The sequence below is a fragment of the Pleurodeles waltl genome, chromosome 9 (genome assembly GCF_031143425.1).
Source record: "Pleurodeles waltl isolate 20211129_DDA chromosome 9, aPleWal1.hap1.20221129, whole genome shotgun sequence".
Taxonomy (NCBI): domain Eukaryota; kingdom Metazoa; phylum Chordata; class Amphibia; order Caudata; family Salamandridae; genus Pleurodeles; species Pleurodeles waltl.
The window spans coordinates 122731441-122753038 of NC_090448.1; the positions used below are offsets into that span (position 1 = coordinate 122731441).

Below are 21598 nucleotides of genomic sequence, written 5' to 3' on the forward strand. Positions count from 1 at the left end.
ACCCACGTCTTGGCATACCCTTCCCACTTGGGGCAACTTTAGCAACACAAAAGGATGATGGACGGAGTGCTGAACAATGCAAACACTCACCCCAAGTCACAGATCTGGGTTTAATCCATCGTTCTTTTGCTTGCTAGTCCATTCCAGTTTGGACCCAGCCATCTGCAAATCAGTCTTGACCCTGTTCCCCATGGGAACAGTCCAGCCCGAACTGCCAGGCCAGGTCCTCCCTGAACCAGAAACAAGCATCCTGGGACCGGTTTCAGGGTATCACCCTTCTTCAGCCAGGCTAGCTTGAATCTGGTGGCATAGCAAGCACGGGACCCACATCTGGGCATACCATTCCCACTTGGGGCAACTTTAGCAACACAAAAGGATGATGGACGGAGTGCTGAACAAATGCAAACACTCACCCCCAGTCACAGATCTGGGTTTAATCCATCGTTCTTTTGCTTGCCATGCCATTCCAGTTTGGACCCAGCCATATGCAAATCAGTCTTGACCCTGTTCCCCATGGGAACAGTCCAGCCCAAACTGCCAGGCCAGGTCCTCCCTGAACCAGAAACAAGCATCCTGGGACCGGTTTCAGGGTATCACTCTTCTTCAGCCAGGCTAGCTTGAATCTGGTGGCATAGCAAGCACGGGACCCACGTCTGGGCATACCCTTCCCACTTGGGGCAACTTTAGCAACACAAAAGGATGATGGACGGAGTGCTGAACAATGCAAACACTCACCCCTAGTCACAGATCTGGGTTTAATCCATTATTCTTTTGCTTGCCATACCATTCCAGTTTGGACCCAGCCAAATGCAAACCAGTCTTGACCCTGTTCCCCATGGGAACAGTCCAGCCCGAACTGCCAGGCCAGGTCCTCCCTGAACCAGAAACAAGCATCCTGGGACCGGTTTCAGGGTATCACCCTTCTTCAGCCAGGCTAGCTTGAATCTGGTGGCATAGCAAGCACGGGACCCACGTCTGGGCATACCCTTCCCACTTGGGGCAACTTTAGCAACACAAAAGGATGGTGGACGGAGTGCTGAACAATGCAAACACTCACCCCCAGTCACAGACATTGCCTCTGAGATAAGCCTGATTGCTTGTGCCAAACTACCAAGGGGGTGAGCAGGGATTGCCTTAGGTGTGTGACTCCCTTACCCTGACTAGAATGAGAGTCCCTACTAGGACAGGGTGTAAACCAACGGCCAACTAGAGACCTCATTTATAACAGGGGGTAAGCTCCAAAGTGCCAATAGGTGTTAATATCATACATTAATTAAACTCTTTGAACTGCTAGACTTGTGCCGCTTTTATTTAACTATTTTTTGTTTCGATGTTTTTCACTGCTCCTAAGAGAAAACTGGATTTCATCAAAGCAAATTAGATCTCAGAAAGACAATACAGTGGAAGATCATGATTTCTCACTGAAACTAGAAAAATACAATGAATAAAAGGGGTTTGACATTGAATGAAAAAAGAGGATAATAATTTTAATTGGCATTGTATTCCAGAGCTTAGGAGTATATACATATGGAGAATCTACAATTTCTTCTGTTTTTGCAGCAAGATTTATGCATCGATGGAAGTTTATCTGTTTATTGTAGACCCGCCTAGAAATATAGAGTGTGATTTGTCCAATACGTCATATGGTGCCACATCATGAATCAAGGGAATTCAAACATAAAAGCTTGGCCACAATTGACCTATCATGGTTATGTTGTGTACCTGGGCGCTGTCACACAAGGTAGCATTGTTTGCATTTGTTAACAAAATCGTCCAATGTACAACTCATACTCTAACCTGGTAAGTTTATGCGTTAGTGCTCGTAGAGTGCGGACACAGATCAGTTTTTGTCATTCCACGTTTCCAAACTCGTTATGTTTGGGGTGCATGTTTAAACTCGAAGCATTTGTGTATTTACATGCTTCTTTGCAGATGAATGCGAAGCCCGTTTACATCTCTACAAAGGATGCCAAGGAACTGTATGGGGCACCACTTGGCAGGGCAGGAGTCTTAGCAGTGAGTCCAGGTGCTGGCAGAGGAAGTTTCTGATGGCCCTGAGACTTCAAAACAGGAGGCAAGCTCATTCCAAGCCCCTGGATATTTTCTCAAGAAGAAATGCACAACAAAGTCCAGTCTTTGTCCTCTTTCAGGCAGAAGCAGCAACTGCAAGCCAACCCAGCAAAGCACAGTAGCAGGCAAATGGGCAGTACTCCTCCTCCAGCTCCTCAGCTCTTTTCCTTGGCAGAGGTTCCTCTTTATTCCAGAAGTAATCTAAATGTCTGGGGGTTTGGGTCCACTACTTATACCCTTTTCTGCTTTTGAAGTAGGCAAACTTCAAAGGAAAGTCTCTGTTGTTCGTAAGATCCTGCCTTGCCCAAGCCTAGCTCTAGACTCACACCAGGGGGTTGAAGGCTGCATTGTATGAGGGCAGGCACAGCCCATTCAGGTGTAAGTGACCACTCCTCCCTCCACTCTAGCTCAGATGGCCCATCAGGATATGCAGGCTACAGCCCAGCTCCATTTGTGTCACTGTCTAGAGGGGATTCACAAACAGCCCAACTATCAGTCTGACCCAGACAGGGAATACACAAGCAGGCAGAGTCACAGAATGGTTTAAGCAAGAAAATGCCCCATTTCTAAAAGTAGCATTTTCAAACTGACGATTTAGAAACCAACTTTACCAAAATATGTCTTTTTAAATTGTGAGCTCAGAGACACCAAACTCCAAATCTCCATCTGCTCCCAAAACGAAACTGAACTTAAAAGATATTTAAAGGCAGCCCCCATGTTAACCTATGAGAGAGGTAGGCCTTGCAACAGTGAAAACTGAATTTGGCAGTATTTTGCTGTGAGGACATGTAAAACACACCACTACATGTCCCACCCTGAACAAACACTGCACCCTGCCCATGGGACTACCAAGGGCCTACCTTAGGGGTGTCTTACATGTATGAAAAGATAAGGTTTAGGCCTGGGTACACTTGCCAGGTCGAATTGGCACTTTAAAACTGCACACACAGACACTGCAGTGGCAGGTCTGAGACATGTTTACAGGGCTCCTCATGTGGGTGGCACAATCAATGCTGAAGGCCCACAAGTAGCGTTTGATCTACAGGCCCTGGGCACCTCCAGTGCACTTTACTGGGGACTTACCAGTGCTTAATTTGTGCTTGTTGTTTCCTGTGCTGAGCACCTGGACTTGTTTTTGAGGGCCGGGGCTTATTCTTCTGCCTCAAGTATTTGCTGCGAGCAAAAGACAAATATGTGAAAAACGGAGGAAAGAAAAAACGAAAAAGCGTCACAAAGGGAGAAATTAGAAAGCTGCAAGAGTGAGCTAAATGGGCAGGGAGTGGCTTTATATGGATTGAAGAGGTCCGAGATGGCTTCAGGATTACGCCGCCTCAGTATTCCGTGGTCACAGATTTAATTGCAGCAGCAGCGTGTTTCAGAGCAGGGCTTTGGGCACCAGCACCTTTTTATCTACAAATTAAGCACTGGTGAGAAGGTCCTAAGGGATTCAGAGTTATTAAATCTCCGTTGTGAAAACTGGAGTCTTTCACTACTACTAGCACGGCTTCGTGCTGAACCTGTTTTTACGTGCAGAGAAAATGCAGGCCTGTTCATTGTCCACTGGGCGCCTGTCCTGTGAGTCAGGCGCAAACTTTAACAATACCTTAAATAAGTTAAAGCATAAACAGCTGTTATTTAAAAATAATTGTTTTATTTTGTTAGTGGCATTGTTTTAATTGGTAATGTTTTACAGCTGTCTCCTTGTTCTGAAGATGAAAAAATAGATTAAATATTTCTACAAATGTTATTAAAAGGTGACAATATATTGTACTTGAGAAGAACGTTTCAGACTCTTGAAGACTAAGTACAAATTTATTTTGAACCAAACTCTGTCGACAATTAAACAAAGCAGTCATATATGTGAACGTAAAAACAAATGCATGCAAAACAGTGATAGTAAATAAACAGTGGGAAAATAGTTATTTTCTTTGAGAAACAAACAAATGCACTGATATTTTATAACTGATATCAAATGCCAATCCTGATGTGATGTCATGATAAAAATAGGCAAGTATAGACCTCGCTTCACTTTAGCAAAAAAAAATAATAATAACTTAAGAACTGCATGTTACACCTATATATGTGACTAAATTATAACATTTAGGCTACTGATAAACGAGTCTGTTTCCACATTAGTTGCGCATTTGTAACTCTTAAATAATCTAAAAATGCATGTAAAATATATGGGTTTCATAAACAAAGTTGAAAACGCCTATTTATGCACTCCTTCTCTTACCTAATTTCTGCTGAGTTTAAAATATTCGTACATTTAAGAGAAATTACAGAATTTCGAATATTTTTTTAGAGATGTCTAAGATGTTCGCAAAACACTTCTATTTCATACCATTTTACATGTTGCGCAGTTATTAGCATTTTTAGCTGTAATGATTCATTTCACCTCAGATTTCACCTATTTCACGCCACGTGTCAGGTGTCAGCATCCCCTTCAGTGTCCTGAGCACATTTCAAATGTTTGTGCATTTCCTTGAATTACCTTGATTTCTTGGTAGACTCAAAATTTGTAATACCTGCCTTCCATCATGTTCACCACACCTCTGTGTTTTTTGCAAATGGTTGCTCCCAATAACGCCCGCCACTTTACACTCAACTCCAAGGGCTTGTATGTTATGGGCGTTTCAGACTCCTGGCTCTGTGAATTGTGCGTAGTTAACAGGTGCTTATACTGTGAATTACAAATTACATAGTTCATATACATAGAAAACGCCATGAATCATGCATATAGTATACAAACTAATTGATGAGGAGAGATTTGTGTTCCCTCGGGAAAATCTTTGTCAGTTTAATCAGAACGTCACCAAGACTTTAATTCATGCGTCTAAGGTGGTTCCTTTACACACTATACAATATCATACTGGTAAGTGACAGTAAACAATCTCCACAACGTTGTAAAAAAATATACTTAATAACTTTTTTAATGTTTTGCAAAATCTGTGCTTGGGCTTTATAAACCCAACAATGTACGCCTAGTAAGTGGTCAGATTCAGGTATCACTTTATAGGCAGGCGGCCATTTTAGGTACCTAGTTTAAGGGAGATTAAAGACACAGTTATGGAAGGGGCTTCTAAACATCATCCGTTGTGCAAGGTTTAAAGGAGAGGGGGAGTTGGACGTGATGCCTTGGGGTAGTATTTAAACATATGGCACACAAATGTCGAATGAATTGATAGGGCTAGATAGCAGTAAATAGACCCATTGCATAGTTAATGATCATGAATTACTTTCATATTTCCAATTTATACATCAATACTAAGTTTATGTCTACGCCTTTACATAACACTAACCACAACAAAACTCCTGGGTCTAATTCAAGCACAATGTGAGTGTGTATGCAAAGTAACCGGGCTAGTGAAAAAGTATTCCTTCAAAAGCCAGTTTTAAACCACCACATTTCTTCTCTCTATGCTCTGCTTACCCTTTTAGCTATAGCTCTTCAAAGGATATATACCATATCCTCTATAACATCCATTGTGTTCCTCCTTCCTGGTGAGGGGGTTGTAGCCCGACCGTGACCAAGCATCATGGTGTGAGGAGGTTCCCTATGATGAAGCATGCCACCTATGGAGGGTGAGGTAAAACGTCCTTTTAAAGGAATACTTTTTCACCAGCTAGGTTACTTTGCCCATTGTCCTTCACTTAGACCCAGGGGTTTTGGTGTGGATAGTAGTCTGATGGTAGGGAGCTAACTCCTGCAGGTCTCCAAATCTCCCTTGGCCCTCTCTTTGTGTTTTGAATTATGCCTTTACATAAGTCATGCCTCCGAGCTATATATTGTTGATTTTGGAAGTTATCATTTAATGTAGTCTGTACTCTCATTGACAAATCAAAAATGAGTAAGGCAAGAGTATTTTGTTGTTGTGCTTTGCATACATATGTCTTTATGCATTTCTTCTCCTAATTCTTATTTTTTAAATTTCAGAACTCAATTTTTGGGACTCAATGTTTGGCACCAATTATTGTTTAAGATATATTTTGAAAATAGGCATTATCTTCTTCGAACATTTAGCTCATGATGTTCAAGAGCACAGGCTCCTAAGACAGTTGACCTGTATCACTCTGTGGCCTGTGTTGGTTCTGTGCTTTCTCAGGGCACAATGATAGGTGATTATTTATGTGTAGTCATATTTTCTTTAATTTGCAGTTGATTTGTGTCTGTACCAGTTATAAGCCTAGTCTGTTGTGATCACATCTGTTGCAGTGCGCCTTGGCGTGTGTCATAAATGACCTTAGTTGAAGCAAAAAATTGAACTAAGGAATGTGGGTTTGGTCGGACTGTTTTTTTAAAAAAAATGTTATTGTTGCCACAGTCAAGATTCCAAGGCTTAGTAACCTGGAAACATTGTGATGCTCAGGGTGAAATATCGCAGAAGCCGCATTTGACTGGTGTATTTATGGTCAGTCATCTTGCAAAAGTCACTTAAGGATATTTGTGTAGGGTGTTGGAACGTAAATAGAGACCATTCTATTGAACAATCTCTTATACGTCTGGGCAAGAGATTTGTTGGTTGAATGCCACCATTTCAGAATAACCATTATGTAAATGTGTTTGATTTAGATTAATTGTATGCACGTTTGTTGTAAGCAAATATTTAGAATAGTCGGCACTGATTTAGCCCTCCTGGATCTGGGCTGAAGACCCCGGTCCGATTGGCACACCTACTCATGAAAAAAGGTTCTGTGCATAAAGCCCTCTGTTATTTCTGTGTGATATGTATTTGACATAAGTTGTAACTAATGGAATCCCATGCAGGTTCTACAGAGCTATTTCCTGTGGATAGCTGTCAGTTCATTTACATATTGAGAAATGGATACTCCAAGATGTAAGATAATAGGAGTTACCAAATGAAAAAGGATTAAAGGTTTTATGGGTACATTACATTCTAGACACCACATTCCTACATCCCACCAGGATAAAACATGCGAAATTTGCATTAGAAAAATAGTCTAGATTTTGCGAAAAACCGGCGGATCATAGGGAAAAAAGTAAATGTGCAATAATTACACTTCTGGACATTACTACGCGCTGCAGCATTGGGAGTTTTGGTTGTGAAATAATCGCATCAGGAGCCCTAAGAGTCCTTTAATAAGCCTTGTGAGCAGGAATTTTCTCTTTGGCATAAAGTGCTTGTCTGGTGGAAACGAGCTATCCAGAAGTCCACCAGTCCTGGCTTTGTCAATGTTTCATTGAGCCACTTATCATCATCAGGTGACTAGATGACTCCATGTTTTCAGGAACACTATGTTCCAGTCCTGGGTTTTCCGTTCACAATGACTTTTACCTGGTGTGGTAGCACAGTTCCTTCAGTTTGAAAGAACCTGAACTACAACATCCAGAATGCATTTGACTGTGGAGAGAACTCAAAGGCCTGGAAAATGGCGTCTTGGTGGCATGGACCCAGCTGATAGCCTACCTGATAACAACAAGTCAACTTATTTGACTCAAGAGCAAAAGGCACTTGGTATGGTTAAAAAAAAGTTTCATAGCGGCAATGTTGCAGATTTTGGACAGCAGTTACATATACGCATTAGATAACGAACTGATGGGTTGATGGTGAAGTAAACACTTGTTTCATTGCTTGTTTGGTGGACACAGAGACGATCAGTCATCACCCAAAGACACTCTTAGCCGGCTCTTCCTTGGGTTTGTCAAACACTGTCTCCCCTCCAGTGCGATCTCTGCTGAAGACGGAAGGCGCTGTGGTGCCGCTCTTCTCTGAAAGGGACAGAAGAAAGATGCAAGTTCATTTCCGCTTTCAGTTTACTAATACATTGATATTCAGAACCAAATCTCTGGCCCTGGGGTAGGATACTGCTCAGCCCTCAAACCCCTGGAATTCTAGTTAAACTCTAGAGAACTGTTTCCGTGGGCAATTTCGCAATTTTTAAATCAAGGTAAAGGGACAGTTAGGCTCTTGGGGACAGATGTTCAAAGCCCTTTTGCATTTCTTAATGGTCTGAATCGGTATTTCGGGCCGTTAGGAAATGCAAAACGGCCTTTTCTTAAGTACAAAGGCCCTTAAGGGATCGCAAATTCTACAAGGTAGAAATCGCAATTTGCAATTCCCAGAATAGGAAATCCCAATAGGGATTCCCTATATGTGATTCCTATTCTGATGTACAAAGCATTTACTAAATGCGACTTAGGCATTTAGGAGATGCAGTTACTACCGACTTGATGTTGGTGGAGAATAGGTGCAATTTAAAAAAAAGCATCCCAAAATGCTTTTTTAAAACTGCAATAAAGCACATCCATGGCCAATAGGCATATTTGGGATGCCCCACGAGGGGCCATTTGCCCTTTGTAATCCCTGGTTTTGCATTTCCTGAATAGCGATTTTTTTTAAAGAAATCACTATTCAGGAAATGCAAAACCAGCCCATTGACTAAAATGCAATGGGATTTCTTAATACCAATTTCCTAATAGCGATTCCTACTTTGTAGGAACTGCTATTAAGAAATCAGTATCTCTGTACATAGCGTTTTGCATTTCTTAAATAGTGATTTCTGTGAAGACGCTATTTAAGAAATGCAAAATTGCATTTTTGAACATCTTGCCCTTGGAGCCTTGGACGTGCATCTGAGTGACTACTGAATGTTCATGATGATGAAGACAATAAACCAAACATACTCAACGTGGACACCTCTTGTAGCGCACAAGGGCGTTGCCAAGGCTGGATACCTCTTCATGAACTCACTGTGCCAGATCTGAACATATACTCATACCTGCAGTGCCTAACTTTGACACTCTGAATACAGCACGGTGGATATATTTACATGGGCATCATCTAGGAGTCGACAGGGGTCATAGCTGTGACCCCTGGCTTGCTCTTTGTGACTCCTCGCACTGCCATTGTGACCCCGGGCCTCAGAGGTGGCAAAGTTAGTACCAAGAACACAGGGGTAGCATGCATTACCAGACTCAGGCTACAGCATCCTTTTCTGCTAACTTTTTATTACATTAATAGTGATTAATAATCTATAATTCACTATTAATACAATAAAAACAGCAGGATCTAGAACGCAACCTCCACTGGCATATTGGATAAGTGAATTGAAATACTTTTCAGTATATTTTATTTGTGTCCATGTGGATGAGAGAAAGTTCATTGAGAGAGTGTGTGTTTGTGTGAGCATGTATGTTAATATTTGAGATAGTGTGTGTGTGTGAAGGTGAGTGATTGAGAATATATAGGTGGGCCAGAGGAAAAGTGAGGACGAGAGTGAGAATGAGTGAGTTAGGGTAAGAGTGAGTGCAATTGTAATGTCACAAGGGTTAAGGTCATGTGACATCACTTCCTGTCACATCATTAAGGACAATGAGTGTATAATGTCGCTTCCGCTACCCCTGGCACTTTGGTGAATTGATGCCCATGTATATTTACTTCAATTTTGGGTAGGCCTCATGTGGTTTAGGGAATTTTGTGATGTAAAGTCGAGCCCTTGAAATGTAGAGTAAACCAGTGCTACGTTTGTATGTTGGGCTACATGAGCGCCAGTGCAAAACTTTAGTTAATTTTTGCTGCTGGTGTGACTGCGGGGTCTTACGAAAATTACTGGCTGTAACAATATTTACTCACAAAAGCTTCTAAAGACGTTCCACAAGCCATATATGCACCATCTAGGTAACATTTACAAAAATACATTGCCAAATCCAATCCAAACATAATGTGGCTCACCAAGAGCATACAGGAGCTTGAAACCCTAGTGTTGTTTACCATTGGCTGGCTTTCCTGACATTTTAATTTGCCTGCTTATCTTTGTGCCTCAGCTAGTCAATCTTGTGCTTGTTCTTGCCATGGAGTATAGAGTCTTTACCATCTATTTTGATTGTCTGGCTTCTCTGATTCCATTGCCTTCTTTTCAAAAACTATTTTTTTCTTTTGTTTTTAGAATTCCACAGGAGAGGATTTGTTTTTGAGTTATTCCCCTTGTGTACTTCTCTCCACCAGTATTCAGTATTGCTTTCTGTCGCCCATGTTCTTTCCCTGCCCACTCCCTGTTGCACTCACCTGTGTCCATCTCCTCTTAATCCCCCGCACCCGCCATCTTGCTTCTTCCCATCAACTTAGATCGGTAACTAAAAAAGAGCCTGCTTAATTTTTTTAGTCATGTGAAACTGTGGTGCCGTCACCTAGAAAACTATGCAGGGAGCCAAGTCAAAGGCCTTTTTTGTTTTCATAACTTCATCCATGCTGCACAGCTTATGGGATGCTGTGCACAATGACTAAAACCCCTTGGAAAAGCCAATAGGCTCCTAGAGCGTGATGCTTGTTTTGTAAATGAAAGTACTTCATTACTGATTGTTGAGTTTGTATGTGTGGTTGTGTGAATGATTTAGTTGGAGGGTGAATGTGACAGTAAGTCCGAGGCTACATGGATAACTGACTAAGGCATGAAAGGATGAATGAATGAGTGCCAGGATGAATGTATGACTGAGAAGCAACGGGAGGTGAGAACTATAGCATGCGACCAACTGGACCTCTGCAGCATGCGGCCCCTTCTTCAGCCATTCAAGAACTCATTATCTTACCCATTTGTGCAGATGTTCCGTTCTTACTTCATCATTCATTCGGCTACCCATGCACTCATTCCTGTAGTAATATACTAATATGTTCTCACACTTATTTACAAATGTATTTCTTCATACATCAACTCTCCCAATCACTCAGCCATTCATCCATACACGCTTTTAGCAACTCACCATTCATTCGTCACTGCAAAGACTCAGCTATGGAATCATCACTCTTTGTCTCGTGCCACCCAGTGCAAAAACAGCAACACATGCTGCATGCTCCTCTCTTTCCACGTACAGTCCTACCCGCGGAAGAGTGAATGCACCAGGCATTATACTATTCACAAGAAACCGGTAGCACACTTGAAGGTTGCACAGACAATGCGCACACTGGCAAGTTTGTTGATACAACACACAAAAATACACATATGCAGTCAGACAACAAAAATGGGCAATCATACCGAGACAGGTGAGTGACACAACTGCAGTATTTCTGATCTGACAATTAGAGATTTTAGTCAGCCTATTACTCTCTCCAAAGCAAACACAGTTCAGTTTTTTTCAAAACCACGACAGAGTGCATATTCACTCCATAGGCTATTTAAGTACACGTGAAATATACCAAATACACAAACTGTGTTGCAAGTGGACCCACCTTATGTGTGACACATTCAGCCAGTGTTGGCTGTTTAGTCAACTGCATTTTGCATTTTTGGCCGTTTTCCTTTTTTGCATTTGGTTTTAATTGTGCCAGAAAGTAAAATGCTGTCGGTGAAATGCCAGGTCTGGCCAAGAAAGTCACACATGCTTTTTGGTCCTCTCGGGCGCTCGTTTCACAGTCGACTAACTTCCTGTTTTATGCCCAATTCTTCATCCTGAAGAATATTCGCGTATTAGCGAGTAATACATGTCTACCAATGCCCGTCGCTAGGGGTGAGGCTCGACAGAAGTCTGTGGCGGAGTGACCTTATCCTGAAGACTTAACACTCTGATGAAATTCACTGACGTCTTTTAGGCACCGCTGAAGTGTAGGGTTAACGAGGCAATATTGAAGTATGTGGGTGAGTGAGTCTCCACGAGCATCAATGAATGAGTGGGACTTCAGTGAGCGACATTATACTTAATGCATAAGGGAGACTGTAACGTGTGAGTGAGTGAGTCTGCACTGAAATATATGGGTGATTAGGATTCCACTAGAGACACTGGGTGAGTGAAACTCCACTGATGTCTATGGGTAACTGAAATGTCAATGAAATCTGTGGGTTAGTGAAATTCCACTTAAGTACATCGGCAAGCACAGTTGTAATTTTGCTCTGTCATGAGAACACTATGGCCCTAATTGACAAAGGTGTGCACGGGCGATCCTGTGACGCAGTGTAATGTTTAACTGCCCCCAAGTCCTTTCATAATGGATAGTTACTCGCCATGCCTACTTACACTGGCTTGAGTCTTCTAAACATTTGTGCAGTGTGTTAGTAAACTTGGGCCTATGTTTCCAGTCTTGTGATTTTCTGTTAAACATTGTAGTTAGTGAGTGTGTCAGTGAAGTGAAATAAATAAAATAGCAATAACTGATGATAGATCTTGTTTATTGAGAATTATGTCACCAATATCTGAAATTCTAAGCCAGACGCATGAATGAATTAATTAATTGATCGATAATCAAGCATTTTTGGACGCCGTAGGGCTTTATGACACAAAAACAGTAGAAAGAACAAAACCGTGTCCTCAGCAATCCCCAGCAGTAAAGGCAGTGCTTAATTTGTGTTTGTTGTTTCCGGTGCTGAGCACCAGTACTTATTTTTGAGGGCCGGCGCTCAATGTTCCCTCTAATTTTTTTCCACTGTGTGCGGCAGTGTGCGGTCTCTGTTTGCTGCAGCCAAGGATACGTGCGCCAAGAAATTGACCATTTGCGCGCGTGCAGCGCATAACTAGCCAAGAACTTTGTCATTAGCCTCTCCATACCATTAAAGCAAAAAAGGGATATCATTGCTCCATGCAATAGGGCATCAAGGCAGTTTTGTGACCTGGTTGCACACCCCAAGGACATGACCTGTTAGGGGAGCACGCATATTGCTCTAAAAGGCTTATTTAGGCTTAGAAAGTGATAACGCATATAAACTACCACAAAGTATAGGAATGGTGGAACATTTGATAACAGCACATTTTCTACTGTTCTGAAGCATTTCCTAGCTCATTAACCATTAATTTCCAAGACAAATATCACTTGCTCGCTTGTATGCTAAAGTACGCCAAATGATGTTTAAAACACTCCCCGCGGCATTTAAACGCTGTTTTCATTGACTTCAGTGCAGATTCAAATATGAGCATTATCTGCCTTAGGGGAGCACGTATATCACTCTAAAAGGCTTATTTAAACTCAGAAAGTGATAAAGCATATAAACTACCACAACGTATAGGAATGGTGGAACATTCTATAACAGCACAACGTGCGCGCTTGCCAAAGGGGCCTGCGCGATGGGGGAAGGAAAGGTGCGCACACGCCTTACAGGGAACATTGCCGGCGCTTATTCTTCTGCCTCAAGCATGTGCTGCGAGCAAAAGACACATATGGGAAAGATGGAGCAAGGGGAAATCGAAAAATCGTCACAAAGGGAGAAAATAGAAAGCTGCTAGAGTGAGCTGAAGGGGCTTTAAATGGATTGACGAGGTCCCAGATGGCTTCACGATTTCGCTGCCTCAGTATTCCGTGTTCCCACATTTAATTGCAGCAGCTGCGTGTTTAAGAGGAGGGCTTTGGGCACCGGCACGTTTTTATTTACAAATAAACACTGAGTAAAGGTGTCTTAAAAAATGTATGAATAATAAACATCTTTCAGCAGATACAGTGAGGCTGGCAAAGCATTCCATACAGTAGGAGCAATCTGTGGATAGATTCAGCCACCCGATCATACATTGGTGAGGCGTGACACTAAACAACACTAGCTTGCTATGCCGAAGAGGTTTATATTGGAGAAGACACTGTGGAACAGAGAACCATGCCCATAAAACGCTGTATGGTAGTAGCACAGAGCTTTAAATTTGATTTGTCTTCTAACTGTAACCCATAGAAGAGTTTGTTGGTCTGAGACACCCTCTAATCAAATTTTCATAGGTTGAAAATTAACATGAACGCAAGTTCTAAACTCACACAGACATGTATCCAGCAGGCTGAAACAACAGCTGTTTGCATAATTCAGTCTCAAATTGATGAGTGGGTTTACCACTAAGGCTCTCAGATGATCAGAAATAAAGGAAATAATTTTCTTTTTATATTCTCAATTGAAATGTGAATGAAGAGAAGTCACAATTGACTTGAGGAAACAGGATACGGTCCTTTCCAATCCAAAATCTGAGTCAGGCCCACATTAGAGGGTCAAAATGATAGAGACCATGGGCTATTCTGGCTTACCAGCAGAACTTCAGGGGGTGGGTCTGGCTATGGCTCAAGATGGCTGCTTGAAACGGGAGGTCCGTGTGGTGGAGGGCCCGAACAGCAGAGAGGGGCACCCAAGAGCAACGGGGAGTCGCGCAACAGCAACCGGAGCCGTCCCGAACCTCCAGACAGAAGAATGATGCCAGGGGGGAAGCATTAGGACAGCCAATCCTACTTGACCAACGCCCACAAGAGAGCGAGGCCTAGAGGGCCTGGCACCACGGCACCAATCTCTACGGACCACACACCGACCCCTACTCGGCCTATAGGGCGCAAGCAGTCCACAGCTGGCGAGACAGACCTGGGGAAGAGCTGCCACGGTGTTGATGCTTCGCCCCCCCATCCATCGCAAACCCACCACCACTTACACCTACCTGCATGCCCAGAACGCAGACTGGGAGGACAGAGAACAGAAGGGAATGGAAACTAACATCTCTGCCCTAGTGGCAGAGACCAAATCCATACACCAGGACATTGTGGGATTCCAGAACAGAGTCCAGGGGCTAGAAAAGCGAATCACATCAAAGGAAGACCACCTAAATGTGATGCCAGACTGCAGCCAGGAACTTCTCATCTGCATAGTAAAGTGACAGACTTGGAGGATAGGAGCCAAAGGAGCAACGCCCGCTTTTTTGGATTTCCAGAGTAACTGGGTGGCACGAATGTCACAACATTTCTTCGCCAGGCCCTTTCTGGAGATCACAGGACTCACGTTCGATCCTCCATTGGAGTTCCAACGAGCAAACTGCATGGGTCTGAAGCACCCCAAAGGGGAGACAAGGCCCCGCCCCATCATTGCCTGCTTCCTTTGACATGAACAAATGCGTTAGCTCCTTACTGCGGCCCACTCCCACAGCCCATACAGCTATGAGGGACATGAGATACGAATCACAGCAAACTTCTTTAAAGGAACCAATGATCAACGCAAAGCGTTCCTATCTCTCTGTCCTGAACTCCGCCAGTTAGACATAAAGTACAACCTATTTGAACCTGCACGGATGTGGATTACTAGCCAGGGCAAATCAAGACCCAGGGGATCTGTGTCTCTTCCTGGACACACTCCTCTCTCAACATATTGACACGGAAGCAATAGCAATCCCGACACCTCCTACTGCAACCTCTCTACTGACTCTGCTGAACCCTGTTACCCAGGAAGCCCACAGACACAACACGCATGACTCTTACCACAGGGGAAGAGATCACAGCAAACCCTCCTGACCTAAAGATGACAGGGATCAGGCTCTCTTGGCAGTGGCTAACCTCACCCAGTCCCAAGATAGGGAAAAATCCTGCTTGCCTCTGAAACCTGGCCTGGTCTGTCCTCTGACTGAGAAAGCAAAGCTCCACTAATGGTTTCCCTGAATTTCTCCGAACATCACGGAGGTTGGCCTGTATCCTGATACAACACCCCAGCATATGGATAAGTATTAAGTTGTCTGCTCTAAGGGTCACAGACCCGCCCCTTCTATGTTTTCTATATTTTACATCTGACGTCTACCATTTTGAGTCTGCCGAGATGCTTGAAACCTGCACTGCTTCTCTTGTTGCTTGCACGCTAAGTTCACCCACGTAGACCTCTTGCCTGGAGAGGAGTAGAACTAAAATAATAACATAAATAAGTTAGGCCATACACCACTTATACGAAAAACAGACATTCTCAGTACTTAAGCTACTGTTACTAACAAGTTACACTGATATTGAGTGGTCATAGTAATGGGCAGACACATCTATCCCATATTTATCTACAAGACAGGTCCACCCCACTGAGACCTATGTGGATATTGCTTCCGACATAGAGGGCACCCGTATGTATATCTGTGAAAGTGACTCATTTCCTTGGGAGATATAGCCTTCCCTCTGAGGCAAACTTAACACTGCATACCCCATCTGAGACTATAGACGTTTGTGCGGGAAGGCAACACACAGTTGATGTCTAAAGATACCCTACTGCGGGCAGCTTTCCCATTGACCACGCCACTGTCTACTGCACGCTACGGTAATGAACAATGGTCTATGCAGTTATAAGATTTTTACTGTTATGCTTACTCCTATGTTACTCTTAACCTGTGCTCCTACCCCCATGCTTATCCTTATCAATAGGGCATGCCTCACCCCCTTACCACCCTCCTCCTGGAACACCAAATCAAGCCAATATATACCTTTGTGGTGCCTCTCCCGCCAGGCTGGGCCAGACCAAGGTGCTGACTCCCTCCAAGTTTGGTCCCATGGACTACAGATTTGAGCCATAGGGGCTTGACTTCGACTAGTGTTGAACGAACTCCCTACCCTTGCTTGCCTCCCATTTTGGCAGAATCCCTCCCTTTCTCTTCTTTTTTTCTCCATTTTTTGCTCCGGGCTCGCCCTTTTATACCACTAGCCACATCTCAAAGTCAACATCCATTCAACTCCTCTGCACCTCTACAGCCACCAGTTTTACAGGTACTTCCTCGACCGAGGTCTGTCGGGATTCCCCCTAACACCTCTACCCACCCATAACCACCATCCTTGTTCTTCACCCCCCCCGCACGCTTAACACCTTACTACTTTTGAAAATCATGGCCCGCCGCCCCCGCCGCCCCGGTCAAAGTTCAGACATGACTGCCCTCTCTACGTCCCACATTACCCACCCACTCATGGGCTTACCCATTCCGTGAAGCGCAAAAAGTGCTCTCCTATCTTCAGTTGAAATGTGTTGATGTGGCCCTCCTACAGGAGACACACTTGGATGACCTTGAATCCCAAAAGTTGCAGCACGACTGGGTGGGGAAAGTCATTCACAGTAGCTACCCAAACCCCTAACTATTGAAGGCCGAGATGGTCAGAAAGAGTGGAGTGGTGATCCTGATGCCCAAAACACTACCCATAACTGTAGTCAGGACATGGTCTGACCTTGAGGAACAGTACGCCTTTGCAAAGCTGAAGATAGGGGATAATTCACTATGCCCGGGTCTGTCTATGCCCCAACAGGCCTCAAACGTCCATATCTACTCCATCTTAACCGGCTTCTTATAGAGATCAGAGCTTCACGCTACATCATAGGTCGGGATAGGAACCTAGCCCCTGACACTATTCTAAACAGGACAGGGCCCATTGACATTTGCAGTAACTCAGACAGAGAACTACTGAGGGACATTACCTTGGACCATGGCCTAGTTGACCACTGGAGTCTTACCCAACCTGCAGACAAGGAATACACCTTCCTTTCCCCGGTCCATGGTACCCAGTCGCCCCTGGACTACTTCCGGACCTTGCAGTTTCTGGTAGCCTCAGTGTTGGACTCGCGGATACAGGAGACAGCACTCTCAGACCATGCCCCAGTCCTACTAACATTAAACCTTGGCCTCACTTCTCCGGGCTGAAAACCCTGGCACCTAGCTGTACATCGATACCGAACTCCGCAGGGTAAGGCACATTTCCAATCACGTCTCTGCCTATTTACAAGGTAACAAAAGCTCTGTTTCCTCCCAGAGAGTTCTCTAGGCAGCAGCAAAGGCTACTATCAGGGGGCACATGATGCAGGACCCAGCCCAGGCGAACAAACAGGCGGTGAGACAACAACGAGAACTTGAAGACCAGATCGGGTCCCTCACCCATCTTTGCACTACTAGCCCCTGACTGCCCACGCGTCTCAGACTAGAACAAGCGCGAGTAGCTCTCAATGAATTATATACAACAGAGGCAGACTATGAGCTGCAATGGCTCAAGACCGGCCACTATGAACAGGGTGAAAAATCTGGACGCCTACTGGTATCCCAGCTCTGACAGCTGGAGGCAGCACAGACAATACTTGCATCACCTCCTCCCAAGAGGAGATTCTTATGAAACCGCAGGAAATAGTAAAGTAATTTGCTGAATTCTACAAATTATTATACTCCCCAGAGTCAGTGGGCAGTACACAACAAATAACGACTTTCTTGGAAGGAGCGCAACTACCCAAGTTATCGGCCGGAGGGCGGGCTCTACTGAAAGGGGAGATTAGCAAAGAGGAGATAAGAAAGGCAATAACCAGCCTCCCCTACCACAAATCCCCTGAGGAGGATGGATTCAGGGCAGAAATCTACAAATGAGCAGGGGAGGGGGCAATTGACTCCCTCCGCCAAGCCCTTCTAGAGGCTTGTGGTGAGGGATCCTTCGGACCCCTTTCTAACAGAGCTGTGATTGCGGTGATACCCAAACCTGGGAGGGATCCTCTCCACTGTGGTAGCTACAGACCATCTCTCTCTTGAATAGCGACGTTAAAATCTTAGCCAGTGTCCTAGTGGCCCTCCTCCGCAAAGTCATACCCTCCCTGATACACCAAACACAAGTGGGGTTCATCCTGGGCGAACCTCCAGGAATCACCATAGGAATCTAACCCTTGCCTTATGAAGAGCCAGAGACAGACTGGAGGAAGCCACAGCCTTATCACTGGATGCAGAAAAAGCATTTGATCGCATTGAATGGAACTACTTGTTTGCCGTCCTGCAGAAATTTGGGCTGGAGGAACAATTCACAGCCATGGTCTGTTTTCTGTGCAAGAACCCGCTACAGTGCAGGTAAATCGTGGTGGCTACCTCTCTGACCCCTTTCCGATACGCAGGGGAATGAGACAAGGTTGCCCACTTTCACCCCTTCTATTCCTATTGGATTTAGAGCTGCTGGTAGCCATGCTCCGACAGTCACCCCTCCATACAGGAATCCAAGTCTCGAGAGGGGGGGTGGGGGGGCGTAGTCTAGAATCTACTTATATACAGATGATATCCTGCTCACAATAATGGACCTAATGGATCCCTTCCAGCCTTATTGGAGATCATAGACGTCTTTGCACTCCTCTCAGGCTACCGGGTAAATTGGGACAAAAGTGAGGCACTGCCCCTCTCCACTTCCACCACACTGGGCGGCAGTCCACAGATACCCATTTCGATGGACGCCCTCACGCCTGAAATACTTAGGTGTTCTTATATACAGGGGACTCAATAGTATGTAGCAGATTACCTGGATCCACTTATTACATGTATGCGATTAGGCCAAAGGGTCGCAATAACACCTCACCTTCTGGGGCAGAGTGCAAGCAGCGCGCATGGTGACACTCCCGTGCTATACCTATGTTCTGGGCATGCTGCCAGTATGGGTGCTTTTACCAATACTCTGCCTTGTAGATAAGGAGAGCCGCAGCTTTGTGTGGGGCACTTCCTGTCCCTGACTGGCCCCCACTAAACATATGGCACGGCAGGCCAATGGAGGTCTAGGATTCCTGTTAGTGGAACACTATGCCCTAGCCATACAGCTATCTCAATTGGTGTTTCTGCTCCTGGGAATACCAGACCCACCACATGGGTCATGAACAAAAAACATGTGATGTCCCACTCAACGGGCAAAGACCTTACCCAGCTGTACAACGAGCAACAACCCCAGTTTCGATCACCCAACCACATGATCCAAGCCATGCAGACAGCCTGGCACAGGGTGCATAAACTACTGGGGACACATCCCCGCCTGCACAAACAGGCTCCCTTGTGGGGCAACGCCAGTCTTCGCATCAGTGGTTCGCCGCTCAAATGGCCACTATGGGAAGCAGACGGTTTATCGACCCTTGATCAATTAATTATGGAGGACTGGTTCATACCCTTTGAGCGGCTCTGAGAGAAATATGGTTCACCTCCTTGTCAACAATGGAGACATCTACAGCTAATGCATTGCCTACGTTGTTGCCTCGGTGTGGCCTCTGTGCCCCTGGCATCTTTACCAGTGGTGTCCTATATCACGACCTGGGGACGATCCAAAGGGGTGATATCGAGTCTTTATGATGTCCTAACCAACCATGCTTTCTCAAAACCCCTCCTGGACAGCCTACGTACTAAGTGGTCTACCCGACTGCACATAGATATACAGGAGGAAGAATGGATGGACCTCCTAGAGGCACTGGACAGAGTACGAGAAGCGAGGCTGAAATTTTGCCTATTTAAGATCCTACATGATTGGCACTAGACACCAGTGAAGCTGCACAGGGTGAGGCTTCTGCCGCACGCGAACTGCTGGAGATGTCCGGCCCACTGCTGTGATACCACGCACATTCTCTGTGAATGTACCTCTGTTCAGTTCTTCTGGGAGAAAGTTGGCATCATACTAAGCACAACCATACTGGTTCAAACTCCCTTGACACCCCGCTCGTTCTACTCCATGACACTGGAGACATTCCAGAACTGTTGTGACCCCAATGCGGACTTCTACATATGGCCCTCGCGATGGCCAAAGCTTGCATTCTACAACACTGGCGATCCCCCACCCCTCTTACCCCAGAGGAATGGCTTATAGCAATGATACGCACCGCAGCCCATGAGAGACTCATATATGCTCTTCAAGATCAGATGACCCTTTTCACATAGACCTGGTCGCCTTTCATTGGTGATAACTCTTGCAAGGACGGCCGGCTACCCCACCCCCGCTACCAGTCAGTGGAAGAAGGAATCGTTACCCAGACCCAGCTCTACTCTCCATGGCTTTCACTACCCTATCAACCCCACCTTACCCCTCCTCTCCCACAGACCACCAACTCCAATAGAGTCAGCCGCTCTTGAATGCACATAAGTAATGCTGCAGTTAAAGGACTCCCTCGGAAAACAGCGATCTCCATGTACTCACTGTCTAACGAGCCACTCTTCCCACCTCTTGACTCAGATGGATTCCCCAACGCCTATGCACCTAGTAGCTGTCCATGAGCCCTACTCGACACGACCCCGGTGTGATGATTCTAAGCCCCAATAGCAACTTCCCTTACCCTAGGCTTCATCCTATGACTGGACCATTCACCTTCCCTTCTTCTATAGCCCTATCAAGAGCTGCCTCCTGTCCACAGAGGGGGACCTGAGTTCTGAGTCTGAAGCCACGCACCCGGCTGCCGACACACCAGCACCCCAAAACTGGACCCCGAAGTCTCTCTCACACCCTCCATTGCTGGCCTTCTCTACCCAATTACCACCCACCACCACCATTTACCTCTTTTCTCTGAATCTCTTTCTTATGCAATGTAAGACTATTATTCCCATGGTCATTTTCCCCTTATGGGGATCACTATGTAACTGTATTGTGAAATAATGTTTACTCAATGAAAAATTACAACACATAAAAAAACTGCAGAACTTCAGTCATAGACCCACTGGGTCTAAAAAAAACAAGAATTAATTTAGATGCATGGTGACTTATAAACACCCTGTTAATGCTTCTTGCCTCTCTTAGGGCCTCATTTGCAAGGCCCTTGTGCCACCAGAACATCACTTAACACCGCCTTGTAAATACGGCCCCCTTACACGCATCACTTAGCATTAATAGGGTGTGCAATGGGGGTTGATGTGGGCATTCCAACCCACAACACCCATTGCATTTTGATGCTGCCCCAGATTTAATATAAATCCTAAATCTGATGCAGCCCCAAAAACTAACGCCACCCCAGGGTTGGAGTTATAATAGAGCAATGAGCTTAAATACTTTCATTTCTCCTCATTTTTGATTTTTCTACGTGTGGTGCATTCTGCAGCACATATAGAAAGAGCAAAACACATTAAATGACTGTTTATGTGCAGGAA

At 44.8% G+C, this 21598-nt stretch overlaps 1 protein-coding gene across 2 annotated transcripts in view; it reads right to left on the bottom strand.

The window, feature by feature from the left end:
- Nucleotides 1–3701: 3701 nt before the first annotated feature.
- Nucleotides 3702–21598, bottom strand: part of LOC138259004 (musculoskeletal embryonic nuclear protein 1-like) — a 287666-nt gene continuing 269769 nt past the window's right edge. For both annotated transcript variants that reach the window (XM_069206382.1, XM_069206381.1), the window contains one exon: nt 3702–7801. In XM_069206382.1, coding sequence (XP_069062483.1) covers nt 7695–7801 — 107 coding nt within the window. In that variant the 3' untranslated portion in view covers nt 3702–7694. The remainder of the gene's footprint in view (nt 7802–21598) is intronic.